The sequence below is a fragment of the Micromys minutus genome, assembly GCF_963924665.1.
Source record: "Micromys minutus genome assembly, chromosome: 1".
Taxonomy (NCBI): domain Eukaryota; kingdom Metazoa; phylum Chordata; class Mammalia; order Rodentia; family Muridae; genus Micromys; species Micromys minutus.
This window is the reverse complement of record NC_137969.1, coordinates 86,947,790-86,965,471: the sequence shown is the minus strand read 5'-3', so window position 1 is coordinate 86,965,471 and position 17,682 is coordinate 86,947,790. Positions and strand designations below refer to the sequence as shown.

At 40.7% G+C, this 17,682-nt stretch overlaps 1 protein-coding gene across 1 annotated transcript in view; it reads right to left on the bottom strand.

The window, feature by feature from the left end:
• Nucleotides 1-5,731: 5,731 nt before the first annotated feature.
• The window catches only part of RGSL1 (regulator of G protein signaling like 1), a gene marked incomplete at both ends in the record, with an annotated part of 53,875 nt that continues 41,924 nt past the window's right edge, over nt 5,732-17,682 (bottom strand). Inside the window, 7 exon segments of the mRNA XM_080933332.1 lie at nt 5,732-5,803; nt 5,805-5,824; nt 8,069-8,164; nt 10,413-10,522; nt 13,021-13,145; nt 13,347-13,485; nt 16,769-16,943. Of these exon segments, the coding sequence (XP_080789458.1) occupies nt 5,732-5,803; nt 5,805-5,824; nt 8,069-8,164; nt 10,413-10,522; nt 13,021-13,145; nt 13,347-13,485; nt 16,769-16,943 (737 nt within the window).

Genomic DNA, 17,682 nt, shown 5'->3' with positions numbered 1-17,682 from the left:
ACCTCTGTACTTTCAGATGCTTCTTGCTGTAGCTTCACTCTTAGTAGATAGACTAGGTATAGGTTTATGAATAGTGAGAGCCTACTAGTAATCCAGGAGCCTCACAGAACCCTAACTATCCCTTACCACAGGGGAAAGGGGAAAAAGCTGTGTTTTATCTTGCACCATTCCTTAGTCAAGTGGGTTTTAGCCAACTAGACTAGGCCTAGGAATTTCATGTGAGTGCTGTCTCCCATGAGTTGCCCCATCAGTTAGCATGACATCATCAATATGTCAGAAGGGAATGAGAGAAGGATGAGGTCTGATTCCAGCCATTACACTGTAACAGATGATAGAACTCTGTGGATGTACCAAGGCGTGCCTGGAATGCCCACTGCCTTCCCTCCCAGGGAAACACAAGCTAGGTGTTGCAAGTCTGTAGTTAATCTTCAAGTTCAAGTTGGACATAAAAAGTTTTATACAACCCACCCAGAAGATACTGGGCATGCCATAAAATCTCAACCTTCTTCAGTTCTTTTACTGTCTCTCCAATCTCTACCTGACAGCTTGCAGAACCTGATATTTACTACTTCCCTAGAAACTGTAGAGTTAATAGGGTCCCATTCTCCCCCAGTGTTGCCTTTACTACCTGGACTTTGAGTCCAAACCCACCGTACTCCCCTCCCTGACCTCAGAGTTCAACATCTTTTATGAGCCACCCCGATAGAGTTTTTCAGGACAAGGCTGGCACCAAATATGGAACAGCAAATGAGCGCAGAGGACAAAAGGCATTTTGGGAAATTTGGGGCTTGCCATCTTGTTCTGTGTTTGGAGGAACATGTTATATGTTAAACGCTTTGTGTCTTGCCACATGGCTATGGGATGCCTGGCAATTGTCACTGGGTTAGAAGCAGCCATCTTTTGGAGCACTGTTTAGCTAATGTGGAGAGTAAAGGTTAGCATTATGCCACTGCACAGGGTAGCCATTGCTGGGAGCCAGGCAGGTGTACACCAGTGCCCAGTGGCTGCTGGAAAGAGATACAACTTGCAAGAGATAGATTCTCCCTCAGACAGATCAGAAAGTGTGAGAGAGGGAGAATCTATCTCTTGCAAGTTGTATTTTGCCTTTTTTCCTCTGCACTCATTTGCTTGGTTTGTTGGTTTCCTACATGGTCTATAATAACCTGGTTGTAGTATGTTAACATTTCTCCAAATGAATGACTTAGTTATAAATATTAAAGTACATGAATAAGAAGTATATGGGGGGGGGATGGAGAGATGGCTCAGTGGCTAAGAGCATTGACTATTCTTCCAGTCAGTGGAGACGGTGGCTCATAACTGTTTGTAATGAGATCCACTGCCCTCTTCTGGTGTGTCTAAAGATAACAACAGAGTACTTACATACAGATAACAAATAAATCTTTAAAAAATTTAAGTATATGGGGAAACTATAAAATTAAAATATCAAATAGCCTGTGTTCATGGATAGCCAGATTTAAAATTGTGAAATGTTAAAACCTTGAGACATCACAAAGATTGTTAGTATTGCAGCGCTTTCTTGGGCCTTTGTAAATGGTCCTTTTCCTCAGCAGCCTGGGGCCACCTTAAACCGAGAACATTATCTCTCTCCTTCCCATGCTTCCTTGTGGCCTCTGTCTCTTTCTCATTTCCACTGACCCCATATGGGTTTTTAGTCTTCAGCATATGACTGAGTCTTTGCATTTTTGGACAGGATAGCTATAGGCAGAACCACAGTGGACTCGGAATTGATAAATGAGGCCGTCAAATGTCTATTTAGACCAACACCCAGTACAGCTACCTAGTTTCCCACGTACCATTTCTCCCCACAGAACTTCCTTAAGCACAGGTGATTCTTCCTCTCTTTGCTCATAGCCTTTCTTTACCTGCAGACATTCAGCATTTGTAGCTTTCCCTTGGGAAATCCAGAAATGTCCCTCAGGGGACAGGCTTGGAGAAGGGGAATTCCCACCACTGAAGCAGAGCCTTTCTAGAGCCCAGTGCTCCAGTTTCAGCTTTAGTGTTAGGGATCCAAACTCTCAGACCCATGCTATTTTTGGGAGGTTGAGAGATCTATTATAGGCTACTAAATTAAATCCAAATATCAAAAAAAACCCCAAATAATTCTTTTAGTATGGCTAACTTTTCATACAGTGTTTAGATATGCTTATGTTAAAAATTACTCATTATTTGAAATTCGTATTTATCTGGGCTTCTATGTTTTATCGAACATTTATACATACACATTAAAGAGCTTTCTTCCTTCCTTTCTTTCTTTCTTTCTTTCTTTCTTTCTTTCTTTCTTTCTTTCTTTCTTTCTTTCTTTCTTTCTTTCTTTTAATATCCTGGAGTTCAATTCACTCTCGGCCCAGCTTGGGCAGGGCTTCAGGATGGTGGCAATGTGTGTTGGGAGAAGCAGTCTCAAATCATGTTAGAAGGAAGCAGAGAGAGGGAGTAGAAGAAGGGATCAGGGAAAGATATAAATCCAAATGACCTATTTCCCCATTTAGGCCCACCTTTCACCACCCTCCCCCCACACAAGTAATGGTGCCAAGTAATGGCATCAGTGGATTGACTCACTCACTAGGCAAGAGCCCTCAAGATCTCCTGGCAGCTGGGAAAGCCATCACACAGATACAGAACTAGATGATGTAGTACCCTCTAACACTGCTCTGAATCCAATCAGGCACACAGGATTAACCATTGTGTAAAGGGGGATCTTGGAAGGGGTGAGGGAGGTGGGGTCACCACCCCAGAAACAGACTGCAGATCAGCATTGATCTACGGTATTGATCAGCAGCAAGTTTTTATACAGCCTTTGGACCAATGGGAAATTGACAAAAGCTCTGGAGTAACCAACTATCCCACTGTCACTAAGGGGAGATGCTCAGCTGCCAGCACCAGAGGGGACTTCTGTAAAGACAGGGAAATCGTCATTGTTCTAATCCGGGCCCATTCTGAGGTTCTACTAGTTTGCTCAGACCCTCTATTTTGTGCCATACAGTATGCCAGCTGGCATGGGCACTCTTACTATTAGAGCGGTATGGAAGCCTCCCTCATCACCACGTCTACCAGATCTGACCACTGGGTCTACCAGGCCCCACCCAGGGACTGTAGAACCCACAAAATACTACACTAGGTGTTCTGTGTTTTTTAAAAATGACAAGAGTTACTAGAGACTGAATAAAGGGCCTTGTGTGTGCTAAGCAAGCACTCTGCCACTAAACTACATATTTAGCTCCATTTCCACCTAAATTGCTTTTAATTATGTGTATTATATTTGTGTTATACAGTATATATAATGTGTCCCAACCATATTAGGTCACTGTCATGTTTTTGACCTTAGATATTTATTACTTTATTTGTTGGGAACATCCAAAATCCTTTGTATTATTTAGCAGTGTACTGTTGTCAACAATAGTCATTATCCTGTGTTATAGAATTTCGAACTTCTTTCTATCCATCTGCATGCCTGTACCTTCTGCTAACCATCTCAGGCACCCTGACCCCTGGCTTCTGGTAACCCTTATTATTTATCCCTTATTTCTGTGAGCTCAGCTACTGTAGCTTCAACATATGAGTGAGAATGTAAGACACTACATAGGTCATACATATCCTTTATTCTGGATAATGACCCTGTGGCCCCTATTATTGTATAGGGGTGAAGCTTGGCACCCCAAGGTCCTGTGCATATAAGCCAATCCCTCTCCTTGAAAAAACAGCTGAATTCAGCAGCAATGGATATGAGAGACAGATGTCCTTATACTTCTCACATCCCTCTCCGATGCGTGCACTTGCAAAGGCTTCTCTGAAGGTGGATCCTTTTGTCTCTCTTCTTCTGTGTCTTTTGGTCACTCCTTAATCTAAACAGGCTGTATGAACTTCCTAAAATTAAAAAATTAAAAAGTTCTTGAAGCACCAAGAATGATTGGAACATAAAAGATATTTACAAAAGAGACAGTCTTGTTAATTTCTCTTTGCTGGGGTCATCATGGCTGTAATTGATTATTGATTTTATTTTCTGGTTATAGGCCAAGAAATTCTAAGGCCAAGAAAATCAAAAGCATAATTTCATGGTTTAGATTCTCTACTACATTCCTAGTGGTGTGGCCAATTCATTTACTCATGAATTGGGTACACATTTATGGGGAAACTAAGGTGTCACTCTACGGAGCACTGGAAGCACAAAGAAAGATAAAATGTGGCCTTTGCCCTACAAATTACACAGCACATGCCTGTAAATGGCAAAGCTATAGGCGTTTATCCTTCTGTTAATGATCAATGAGAAAACAGGACAAAGATCTCTCTCCCCCTCCCTCCCTTCCTCCCTTTCTCTCTTCTCTCAACTGAATGAAACCATCTTTTCTTTAAATGAGACTCATTGACTGCCAATAGGTTCAGCCATGTCTTAATCTATCTGTAGAGCATTTAGTGTGTGACCCCAAGTGAAAATTTTTCTAGATTCTCTTCAGCAACTTTGTGGGTATCCTTGTATCCTCTCTGGTCTTAAGTGCTGGCCTCTTGCTCTTCTATGATTAATTTGTTTCTGAAGACCTCCATCCTAGTAACTAGGCTCTTCTTCCTTCCTTTCTGGGATCTTACCTGGTTTTTAAGAATTATAATTCTGTCTCATTGTCAGTATTCCTTTTATGAAGTTTTGTTCTTAAGCTTCAGTCCTTTGAGGCAAAGGAAGCTTCATTTCTTTCTTCTGAACCTTCCTTGTGCTGAATACTTGCCTTAAGTGGGCCATTCTGGGGTCTTAAAGTATTCTACATGGGTCTTGCCTACCTTTGACATTCTCTGAGGACAAGTATCCTTCACTACCTGCTGCAACTCCAGCCTCACTGGACATCTTCAGCCCTGGGTCATAGGCCCTGTTGTAACATCATAATGTGTTTTATCCCTTAGAAAAGTCTAGGATAAAGCTATCAGTAGAGGGCACATTTGTGCCCACTTGAAAGTTCTTTAGTGTGCTTTGTAGTTCTGTGCTCTGTAATCCACAGATACATTGATTAACTGTTTGGTTCCTTTCAGTTGAGGGACTGTTCATAAAATTCTGTCATTTTACTACTTACTTTTTTCAGTAGACATAAAAGGAGTCTAGTTACTCTCTAATGAAGGACACTGCTTAGGTGTTTTAGTTTTTTTTAAAAAAAGCATTTTATTAGTTGTCAAGTTTTGTTCAAAACTCAGAGAAGAGCAGCTGCTTCCCTGCATGGAGAGTTGCAAGAATGTTAACCATAGGCTGAGAATGTGACAAAGTAGAGGGCATGTTTCATGACAAAGTCCCTTGCCTGCCCAGCCTAACAGCTCTTTCACCTACCTCACAGTCAAGGATTACTCAAACGATAGATGGGAGTGAGTCACTGTACACATGGACCTGAGAGTAATAACACCTCACTTTCTGTGGTACTTAATAACATATCTGTCCATCCATCCATCTATCCACCCATCCATCATGAGATTTCTCAACAACTCAGAGCCAGGATTTGTACAATGCTACGGAACTGTAGAATAATATCTTAAGCCCAGATCAGGTGACCTAATCCATAAACTCATAGACCCCCCAGTCTAATGGAGGGCATGGGGAGAGGGGACTGTCTCTCATACTCTGTCCACATCTTACCCGCTGTAGTCTGATCTTGCTGTCTGGGCTGCCCCATTCTCCTTTTTGATCTTTCCACATGGTACTAGGACAAAAGGGTTTTGTCCAGTACTGACCAAAAGGGTTCTGTCAGTACTGAGAAGCTGATAAGGAATCATCCACTTCTGTTCTGAACCTGGTTTGATTACTTCTTCTCTTTTTTTGATTTAGGATATTTTTGGTCTAAAAGAAGCAATACAAGGGGAACAGGATGAAGCTGGGAAGATGGTTTATTTGGCAAACTGTTTGCTGCACAAGCATGAAGCCCCAACTTTGGATTCTGAGTATCCATGTGAAAAGCCAGGTGTGACAGTGTATGCTTGAAATCCCAGAACTGGGGAGACAGAGACAGGACAATCCCTAAAACAGGATAATCCCTAAAACTTACTGACCAGGTGGTTTAGCTGGACTGATGATTTCCAAGTTCAGTGAAAGAAGTTAGTTAAACAAATAAGGTAGAAAGTGACTCAGGAAGACATCCAGTGACTTCTGGCCTCCACATGCACACCCACAAAGGTGCATGTGCACCTGTGAACATGTGCATATATACATGAAAATATACACATATGTCAGATAGAGACAGAGACAGAGATAAACACACAGAGAGATATCTTTACATAACTAAAATTACATAAAATGCTGGCATGTTGCCATTTTCTCTAGAAGTGAGAAGGACCAGAATGAAAATACTTTGAAATGCCTTTCAAAAATGGAAGTGAGCAAGGACCTCCAACAGAGATGTCCTCCGGTGACTGTTGGGTCTTTAGGTGTACTGAGCTTTACTTGGTGCTACATGCAGGGCGGTGTCAGAGAATGGAGCTCAATTCTAAAATATCAACCTTCTCAGCTATCATGTATGTAGAGAAAGTATCTTAAGGTCAAGAATTTCTAGCTCATGCCTACCTCAGGGTAGAAGACCCCAAATGCACAGAAGAGGTGGCAAGTTGACTTGGTTGGGTAAGGTTGCTAGAGGAATAGATATAAGCAAAATGTCAAAATGCACAGCATACTCCACATCCTGGCATAACAAAGACCCCTACTGTACTAGCTAGTTTTGGAGAGGGTGTGAACTGGGGGTAGGTGGGTGAGGGAGGTGGGGGAGTGCAGGAGCATTCTCTCAGAGGTAAAAAGAAGGGGAGTGGGGTAAAAAAAACTGTGGGAGGGAGACAGGGAAGGGGAACAATATTTGGAATGTAAATAAGTAAAATAATTATTTTTATTTTTATTAAGTTTTACATTCCACTCCCTGGTGATTAAGCATGCAAATATATGAGCCCTTGGGGGCCATTCTTATTCAAACAATCATACTGTGGAATGTTATTTGGATGTATTTTGCTTTTCTCAATACTACTTGATATCTTGTAGTAGCATTGTAACAATATAGGCTTCTATACTCTGACTTTTTAGTTGCTTAAAAAATATACTGATATTTTTGAAAGTGAAAAATGTTTATGAATGACTGAAATAAGACATATTTTTATCTAAAATTTTAAAAGATTCTTCTTTCTCTTTTTTTAAAGACAGGATCTCTCTATGTAGCCCTGGATGGTCTGGAATTCACTATGTACATAGGCTGGCTTTGAACTTACAGAGTTCTGCCCGCCTCTGTTACTTGAATGCTAGAATTAAATACATGCACTATCATGTCTAGTCCTATTTTATTATTCTTAACTGTGCATGTGCACATGCCATGTGAGGATAGGTCCCTTCAGAGGTGTCAGATTCTCTGCAGCTAGAGTTATAACAGTTATGAAATACCTGATGTGAGTGTTAGGATTTGAACTAGGGTCCTCCGCAAGAGCAGTGCAGGCTCTTAATTACTGAGCCATCTCTCTAGTCCAGTAATATTCTTTATCTTATAGCTGTGAGCATCTAAATTTAAAGGTATTTTCATTCTGTATAAACACATTTTTTTAATAAAGCAGTGAATGGCTACATACATGTTTTAAATCAATCAGTAGGGTTTGAAATTTATTATTAGTATTGAAAGGGTGCATTGCCTTGGCTTCTATGTTTGCAGTAAGAAAATTTCAGCTGCAGAGTTGCCTGCTTTCACATTCCAGGGAGGGAGCTTCCGTTCAATCAGCAGGTAGATTCTGTGAAAGAAGAAAGCATTTTGTGGTCTCTTAGAGAAGATTTTGTATTATGCCTGAAACTAACAGAGGTAGAGGGCTTATGCATCTTCTTCAAGAGTCTACAAAGGAATTGACAAGACATGATTGATTGTCCAGGCGAGAGCTTGAACATAGTCTGGGGGTGGGGGAGAGCCGGGAGAATGTCTTACACATCTCTCCTACTCCTAAGCTCTACAGCCTTGAGCAATTAAAGCTTAGTCTGCTTGTAACTAATAAGAGAATGGGCTAATTTGGACTCGGAAGCACTCTAGTTGACCAGGGAAATTTTGCAGTTAGTGAATCTCCAACTCACAGTTTTGCAGTGAACTTGTCACTACATCCCGGGGATGTTGAGGTCGAAACCATTCGATACCTCTGAGCAAGCTGAACCTTAAAACAGTGTGCTCACCTGGGAAGAAAGAGGGAAGCACATTAAAACTCTATAACATCACCCAACAAAACAAAACAAAAATTCCTCAAGTAAGGGCAAAAGCTGCTGTTTAACATCCACAGGTTATAGAATGTCAATGACGGAACATTATTGATAGCCTAACCTTTGTATCTGGGATTCTCTAGGCTTGGGGCCCTGAGCCCATACTTCAGAATCTCCTGCTCCTTTCTTTTTTATGTTGCTACCAAGTGAGACTTTGGGGTTTATTTTTATGGAATCCTGTTCTAGGAACTATAGCAAAAATGGGGAACTCTTTGGCTACCATCCAGGTATGTGGTCTCAGGGGAGAATTCTTTGCTTGCCCTGCCTATCACTTCCTTTTGTTTTGTTTTGTTTCTAAGTCTCCACTGTCTCCCATAGTTCACCTTTGCTGTCAATTTGATTGAATAATTTTGTGAAGGTGTTTCCAAAGATGCTTAGTCCATGAGGAAAGACCCAGGAGCTAGGGACCTGGACTTAATAAAATGAGGAAGTGAGTTGAGAGTTAGTGTTCATCTCCCTCTTCTTCCTGTTGAGAATACAGTATGACTAGCTTCCTGCACTTCTGCTGACATTCCCCTCCAAGATGGGTTGAATTTCCTTGAAATTTAAGTGAAAATAAATATTTTCTTTTACATGTATGCATGTATATGTATGTATCTATGTATGTATGTGTCACAGCACACTTGTAGAGGTCAAAGTACAACTTGCTGAAGATAGTTCTCTCCTACTATGTGGATTCCAGGGATCAAATTCAAGTCATCAGGTATATTTACCAACCATCTCATTGGCCCCGAGAACATCACTCTTTAGCCATAACCTATACCTTGTTGCCATTGGTTCATGACCATCTTGTAGTATAAATGCATTTGGTTGAACATCAAAAGTCCTCATAGTCATTAAAATTTCCAAACTTTAAAAGTCCAAAGTTTTAACTGTTGAGCTTCTATAAAAGCATAAACAAACAACAAACAAAAACCAACAGAAATAGGGACTGGAGATATGGCTTTCCAGTTAAATATCTGGGTGCCAAAATATTCATGACCAAAAGCAACTTGGGAAAAAAAGGGTCTATTTCATTTGAAAGCTTATGATTGGCCCTGAAAGGAATTCAGGAGGCAAAAATTGAAGCTGAAGCCATAGAGAGATGGTGCTTCCTGGCTTGCTTCTCTGGCTTGCTTAGCCTGCTTTTTTATACACTCAGGACTACCTGCCTGGGACTGTCAGGTGTAGTGAGCACTTTGAAATCAATCATCAATCAATAAAATGCCCTACAGAGTTGACTACAGGCAGTTCAGTAGATTATTTTCTTAATTGAGGTTTTCTCTTCTCTGATAACTCTAACTCGTGTCAAGTTGGGAAAAAAAGTATAATCAGCATGATGACCTTGTGCCAAGAAAACACTATCTGTGGATGAGAGGAATACCAAGGTAGAAGTGTGGTGTATGTGTGTGTGTTACTTTTCTATTGCTATGATAAAACACCATGACCAAGGCAACTTATAAAAGTCTTTAATTAGGATTATGGGTTCAGAGGGTTAGAGTTATGATAGCAGAGGAAGGAAGAGCTGATAGCTCACATCTTGATCCACTACCATGAGATAGAAGGCACACTGGGAATGGTCTTTTGACACCTCAAGGCCCACTCTCTAGTGGCATACTTCTTACAAGAAGATCACACTTCCTAATTCTTGCCAAACAAACAATTCCACCAACTAGAGATCAAGCACTCAAAAGTATGAGCTTATGGGGGACAAGTCTCATTCAAATCACCACTACACATACGCACACACACATACACACACACACACACACACACACACACACACACACACACGTTTTATAAGTATATATGTTGTATTAATATATATTAATGATAACTATATCTTAATAAACACATCACCAAGATATTCAATGCTTTCATCTTAATTTCTACATTTCCCTTACATTTTCATGTATATATGTGTATATGTGTATACATAAAAATTTGTACATTTATCACTGTGTATCTAGTTTTCAGTTATTTTCTCACTTAACTCAATAAAATACATACTTCTTGAATGGTAGAGTTTCCATGGTGATAGTTGGATGGGAGCCTCTTGAACAGAAACCAAAGAGGTCACTGCCCTTGTGCCCTTTAAGTCTTAGAGTTGGCTTTTCAGACCTTAATTCTCTCTTTACACATCTCTGACTGAAGAAATGGGGCTGTGGACCCAGGGTGGACTTACCTCCACTCCATGGTGGGTACTTGTATACAGACTTGGGAGGATTTCTTCCATCATCAAATTTCTTCCCACGGTACTCTACATAAGAACGTATTGCCTTCCAGTTACAAAACCTGTGTGAAGAATGGCTTCTAGTCACACAGAAGGGTTGGGATAATGAATATAAGGGTGGTTTGGGAGGGACCAGCTAACAGAAGGAGAGATATCATAGGTTATATTGCATTGAAAGTGCTGCCTGTCTAAGGACTTTCTCCTTGTCCAAGCTTGGCTCCAGTGGAGGACTGACCTGAACATTATGTGGAAGACTCCCTTCTGGAACCCACAGTCAATCTGGTCTGTGGAGAAGTACTATACCCCCATCAAATTTCCAACTCAATTCTTCATAGAGTTGGAAAAAGCAATTTGCAAATTCATCTGGAATAACAAAAAAACCTAGAATAGCAAAATCTATTCTCAAGAATAAAAACTCTTCTGGGGGGAATCAACATCCCTGATCTCAAGCTATATTACAAAGCAATTGTGATAAAAACTGCATGGTATTGGTACAGAGACAGGCAGATAGATCAATGGAACAGAATTGCAGACCCAGAAATAAACCCACACACCTACGGTCACTTGATCTTTGACCAAGGAGCTAAAAACATTCAATAAAAAAAAAGGACAGCCTCTTCAACAAATGGTGTTGGTTCAACTGGCAGTTACTATGCAGAAGAATGTGAATCGATCCTTTTCTATCTCTTTATACAAAGTACAAGTCCAAGTGGATCAAAGATCTCCACATAAAACCAGGTACAGTGAAACTATTAGAAGAGAAAGTGGGAAAGAGCTTAGAACACATAGGTACAAGGGAAAAATTTCTGAACAGAACACCAATGTCTTATGCTCTAAGACCAAGAATCGACAAATGGGACCTCATGAAATTGCAAGGCTTCTGTAAGGCTAAGGACACTGCTAAGAAGACAAATGGTAGCCTACAGATTGAGAAAGGATCTTTACCAATTCTACATCTGATATAGGACTAGTATACAATATATACAAAGAACTCAGAAAGCTATACTATAGAAAAGTAAATAATCCTATTAAAAAATTGGGTACAGAGCTAAACAAAGAATTCTCATCTGAGAAACATTGAATGGCTGAGAAGTACCTAAAGAAATGCTCAACATCCCTAATTATCAGTGTTTATATATATATATATATATATATATATATATATATATATATATATATATATATATATATATATATACCTACACAGACTTATAGACAAACAGACATACACATTTGGATGAATACATGTATGTATGTATGTATGTATAGATGGATGGATAGATGGATGGATAGAGCAAAGCTCCTAAGCAAACTATTCAACCAACAACTTTCTTTTCTCTGGTCTTTTTACACCTTCTTACACAAAAAGTTCTTTAGAAAATTGCCTCAGAAATAAAGTGTTACCAAGAATGGGAATTATAGGAGGATGCTGATATTAAGTTCAAAGCAGTATTTCATTATAATACACTCACTTAAAGTTGAAAGCAACAGTTTTTACATGGCCTTGCTTTGTCACAGTACACACCCGTGACTATCCTTGGACCTAAATGTTTTTCCTTGTGTACAAATTTGTTCCAAGTCTATTTCCCTTTTTTAGTGTAATTATGAAAGCTCATTGTATTTCTTATTATGCTGCCTTTACTTTCTATTCTGAGTAGTGGGCACATTCTTGGGTCTAACTTTATCTTTCTAGCAAAGCAACTAAGACAAGCTCAAAAAACCTCCTAAAATTGTTTGAATCAAATCAGGAATTCTATAGAATCATTCTCTATTTGTCTATCATTACAAGATAGTATATCTTAGTAGGTGTGCAGAGAACTGCTCAAAAGGGTGGGCTAATACCAGGTGATAGTTATCTATTTAATAATAACAGGAAAGGGATATTAATAGTAGGAATCTTTCCTCAAATGTAATCTCACCATTACCTAAAGAAGCAAATCTTTCATAGCTTAAAGTCCATGGAGGAACCATCTCAGGAAGATCACCTGCTTGTTTTTAACTTCTTCTAGTTGTCTCGTGGCATGGTTGTGCTTGGTCGACAGGTATCTTGGTAATTTAGATTTTAAATTTTGACTCTCATTGGCTCCCTACAATGTCCTCATTTTAAGTCAGTTGCTACATTTGTCACTTGACTTTAGGGAATGAAGTGACATAGAACTGAGTACCTGGCTTCTCTCTGTGCCTCAGTGGTGATTAGACCTGATAGAATGGGAAACTGTTCTGGCCTGCTCCCTCCATGAGGGTCTTAATTTAGACAGTTTCTGCCTTGACAGAGTTTGTCCCTCAGGAGCTGACGGCCACCTCATGTCTAGTGGGGAAGTACAGGCATAGGTGCAACTTCATGCTCCTGGTCCAAGGAAGCACAAGAGGAGGAGAGGTGTGGAGCCAGCACTGGGTTGCTCTCACTCTCCCGTCTTTTTAACTAAGTGCACAGTGATGAAGTTGGGTGGGTAGGGTAAGAGCAGCCCTCCTAGTTTCTCACAAAACTGGAGATGATGGGACACACGAAGGCAGAAAACTGTTTGGTTTGGTAAGTCAGTGGGTAAGAGAATCTAAATACCTTTTCCAGAAGTACATAATGACAGGGAAGATGGACATGATAGCCCCGTGGAAGATGGTCCGGTCTAGGTGGCCATCTGTAATGGCAGAGAAAATGATGTCCTTCTGAGACTCGGAGATGTTCACCTACCCATAGGGTGAAAGCATGTCGCAGTTAGAGGCTACAAGAAAGGAAAGTGACTTCTATTGATCCCCAACATCCCCTAAAATACCACCTCTCCAGAAGGCAGTTTACTGTGGTTTTGCTAAACACTTTGTTGACCTGGAGTTATGAGGTGCCCAGTGAGTCAATTTTAGGGTTTTACAAAGGAAAGGATCACCTCTTACCCTCAGCTTTGGAGGAACATCAGAAACCAGGTAAAGCTTCAGGATAATATTAAGCTTAGATCGCATCAGGATGATGTCATTCTCATTGTATGCTCTGTTGATCTGTAACATGTGAGCTGAACTCACCAGGTCATTAAATCTACAAAGGAGGCATACAGGAGAAATCAACAAGAGAGGACAGAAGTGAGTACTAGATATGGTGACTAACTCAAACCTATTTCTAGCCATGAAAGAGCAGGGCCAGTTCTGAGCCAGATTATGACTTCATTCACTCAATCTCACCTTTTCAATTAGCAACTGAGCACAGAGCACACATGCTGGGTTCTCTGTCTAGTACACTTTTTCACCACAATCCCACCTCAACCCCTTTATCCCATGGTCTCCTCCTAGTCCTGCAAAATGTCTCACCTATGACTAATTCAAGAACATCAGAGCTCTCTGGCTGTTTGCCCTTCTGTGTTGGCTGGAGGCCAGCCCTGAGATGCAGGTAGACTCCCCTCAAGTGGAGTACCTTAGGCAATGGCTTAGACTGAACCTCAGTCAGTGATGATGAGGGACCTACCTGAGCATTCTCAGAAGGAGAGTAACAATGGTTTCATGTTTTTTTATTGGTGTCTCTGGTTGCTCTACAACAATGGTTCTCAGCCTTCCTAATGCTGCAACCCTTTAGTACAGTTCCTCATGCTGTGGGTAACCCTCAACCATAAAATCATTTTATTGCTGTTTCATGTTTGTAATTTTGCTTCTGTAATGTAATATAATATGATGTAAGTATCTGATATGCAGGATATCTGACATATGACTCCTGTGACAGTTTTGACCCACCCACTGGTTAAGAACTACTGCTCTGCAAAGAATAGTTTGTAGAGGGAAAGCAAGAAAGCAGAGAGAATGGGAAAAAGGATGGGGGCAGCAGCAAGAGGAGCTATGAACTGGCTGCTCCCCCCCTCGCTGTGTGTATGTGTGTGTGTGTGTGTGTGTGTGTGTGTGTGTGTGTCTTTCTCTCTCTCCCCCCTCTCCACTTCCCATGACTTCCCTTAACAGTTGTTAAGGGAATAACCTTATCTTATTAAACCCACTCATCCTTCAAAGGTCAGCTTGGCTCTTGGCTCCATGTTGGGGACTAGCTTGGACTGGAGACAGCGGGGAGGGCCTGACACTGAGATGTGGACTTTTTATCCCTCACATAGCCAAGTCCTGTCAGACAAGGCTGGTTATGGCATCAGGGTCTCATCTGTGGGAGAGTATAATCCCCCCATATAGTCTGAGCATAGTCCAGGAACTGGTACTTGATATTTCCACTGTATGTATGTAGTCAGATGTTCCAGACACTGAGTGTGAAATGACCTGTTAGTCATCCCAGCGTGTACCCTGTCAAAGGGAAATGAGATATTCTGAGCTCTTGGTAACTCTGTTATCAGAGGATCTTTGCTGAATTGGTTTGTGCTTCCACATTTGAGGGGTATAGAAAGAGCTGCAGCATTTATAGAAGAATTGCTGGCTTGGGTCAGCCTTTTCAGTCCTCCTGAGCCCAGTGTTTGGACTTTCTTCTCAGTATCTCTTTATTTCTTCTTTATCCCTGGTCCTTCCACTCAAGATTCTGTTTGGAAATCTGATATGGCTTGTCCAGGTCAGCTCTAGGACAAGATACCACGCTTGAGGACTCACAAATATTTAGTTGTATTTTCGGTGCCCAATTTTACCTAGCACCTGTCATCACAAGAGACTTCCTCAACTCTTAAGTGTGTCTTGTCTGAATTCTTAGTCTGGGGCTGATCCGGATACATGTATATAAAGACAGAGGCTCTGCTCAGTGCAGAGGAAGTGATCAGTGAATATGCTGAGGACTGAGTAAGTCTCTCCATGGAGTACCATGGGTCAATCTCTCCTGACAGTCTGCATCCTAGACATTCTGAATTTCTGAAAAGTCACATTAGCCAGTGCTCCTGGCACAATGAACGTAGACTAATGGTCTATCTTAAATTCACTCTCACACTTTCACCAGTGGAGATGTTTTCCAGGAGTTACTAATTCTTTTTTTCAAATAGTTTTCTTTGAAGTTTGAACCTATTCACACAGCAGAGTAGAATCTAAAATCTAAAAAGAAAAGTACTTATTGTTTTTATGAAAATAAACCCGAGCAGGGCATCATGGTATGCACCTGTAATGACAATCTGGGGCTGAAGAAGATGGAGAATCTTGAGCTCAGCCTAGACTACATAGTCAGATCTGCCTAAGAGACAGAGGAAGGACAGAGGGAGAAGAGAGAGGAAGGAGGGATGGAGGGAGGGAGGAAGGGAGGGAGGATTTGGCTAGGACATAACTCATTTCTTAAGCTTTAGTTTTAGCTTTAGCTCTTTGCATGGGTAGGGATCCCATCCCTACAAAATACATACCTGACCCCACAAAACACACACATGAACAAACAAAATCCAGAAATCTTAAGTTGCTTTGGAGTGATTTTTTTTTTTACATTTTTGTTCCACTTTTACAGTTTCGGCTGTAAGCCTTTAAAGGCCAAGCCAGCTCTAACCCTTGTTCCACTTTAAAAAAAATGAAATTAGAGGTGGTTGACAGTGTTTAGAGCATAGTTTAGAGCTTATACAAGAAAAACATAAAAATTTCTGTTAGCATGTTGACTTTACATTTGAGGTTTGGCAGGTAAATAAATATGCGTTAGCACATCTGACTTAAAAATACTTTATCTAAACTACCTCACCCCACCAACTCTCTCTCTCTCTCTCTCTCTCTCTCTCTCTCTCTCTCTCTCTCTCTCTCCCTCTCTTACACACACACACACACACACACACACACACGCACACACACACACACACACACACACACACACACACACTTCTCTCATGATAGTCGGTTTTAAGTGAAGAACTGTTGGTCCATGGGTGGTCCATAAGACATCATATTTGTAAACAGAAGGAAAAAAATCATTTACTGGCAATAGCCTGGGGATCTCCAGGATGCTGAAGAGACTCTTAGCATCTGAAGAAGGGAGGAAACTGATAGGGTGACAGCTTCCAGGAGATTTTTGGGACTATCTTCTCTGGCAAAGCTAGATCACTGTGCCTCTCAAGTGTCAATCAGTGTGGCTCTGATATGCCAACCCAGCTTTTGCCAGGAGGTGTGTGTGTGTGTGTGTGTGTGTGTGTGTGTGTGTGTGTAGTTCAGAGAACAATGTCAGGTGGCTTCCTCAGTCAGCTTCAGCCTTTTGGGTGCAATCTCCCGCTGAACCTGGAGCTCCCCCTTGCACTAGGGTGCTTAGTCAGCAAGCCCGGGAATCCTTTGGTCTCAGTACTAGAATTCTAGATGAGCAGTTTCCTCCCACCCCATCCCCTGAGGATTTTAGGTCCTCATGCTTGGGAGGCATTTCCCCAGCCCCACAAGAGGAAAGAAAGATGAGAACTTACCTCTCCATTTCAGAAAAGAAATACATATCATTAGCGGCAAAGTTGATAGTGATAATTCTATGGCCAAATATCCGGCGTTTTATAAGAACCATTTCTCCATTTTCCTGTTCCGTGTTCCGGGCACTAGGGTATATTGGGGTATGACGTGCAGATGTGGTGGATGATATAGTGAAATCTAACAGAGAAACAACAAGGAATTGCAGTCTGGTTTGGTCAAGTTTCTCTCAGGTCCTAAATCTTCACCTTGCTCATCATACTTACATAGTAATGACAGTAGACTGGGTAAAACTATTCTGTTGCAAAGTATTGCTAAGCATAGTTCAAAGATGTTTAAGCTGTCACTTCTATTAGCTTCACAACAATTCAATGAGGTAAGAATAGTTATTATTACCATTCTATGAATAAAGAAATGGAGACACGAGTCATCCATTCAAGTAAAATCATTCATTCAAGTAAAAGTGGTAGACACGATCTATTATTTATGGCTTACAGTTTCTGTAGAAAATCTCTAGATCATAAGTATTGTTTGTATTTTTACCGCGGAAGTCTCAGCACCTGGTGAAGTGTGTACCCTAAAGCATTCTTGGTAATGGTTGTGAATGAATTAATGAAGTAGTTGAATAAATCTATACAGTGGACAGGTACTGACAGAAAAGAATGTTTTATCTAAAGTAGTAAGGAAAATATTAAGTTATAAATGGAAAATATGGATATACAGATCTATATATAGATATATAGAGACATAGATATGTATGTATGCATATATTATCAGAATGTAGACTTCAAGGCATTGGCAGTGTTCTGAAGATTTTCATTTGCATCTTAGAAGTTCTTGTAACTTTGTTGCCTCTTTATTAATAGCATGTATTGATTATATAGCAGAAAAATTTAAAGATTTTTTTAGAGACCACAGT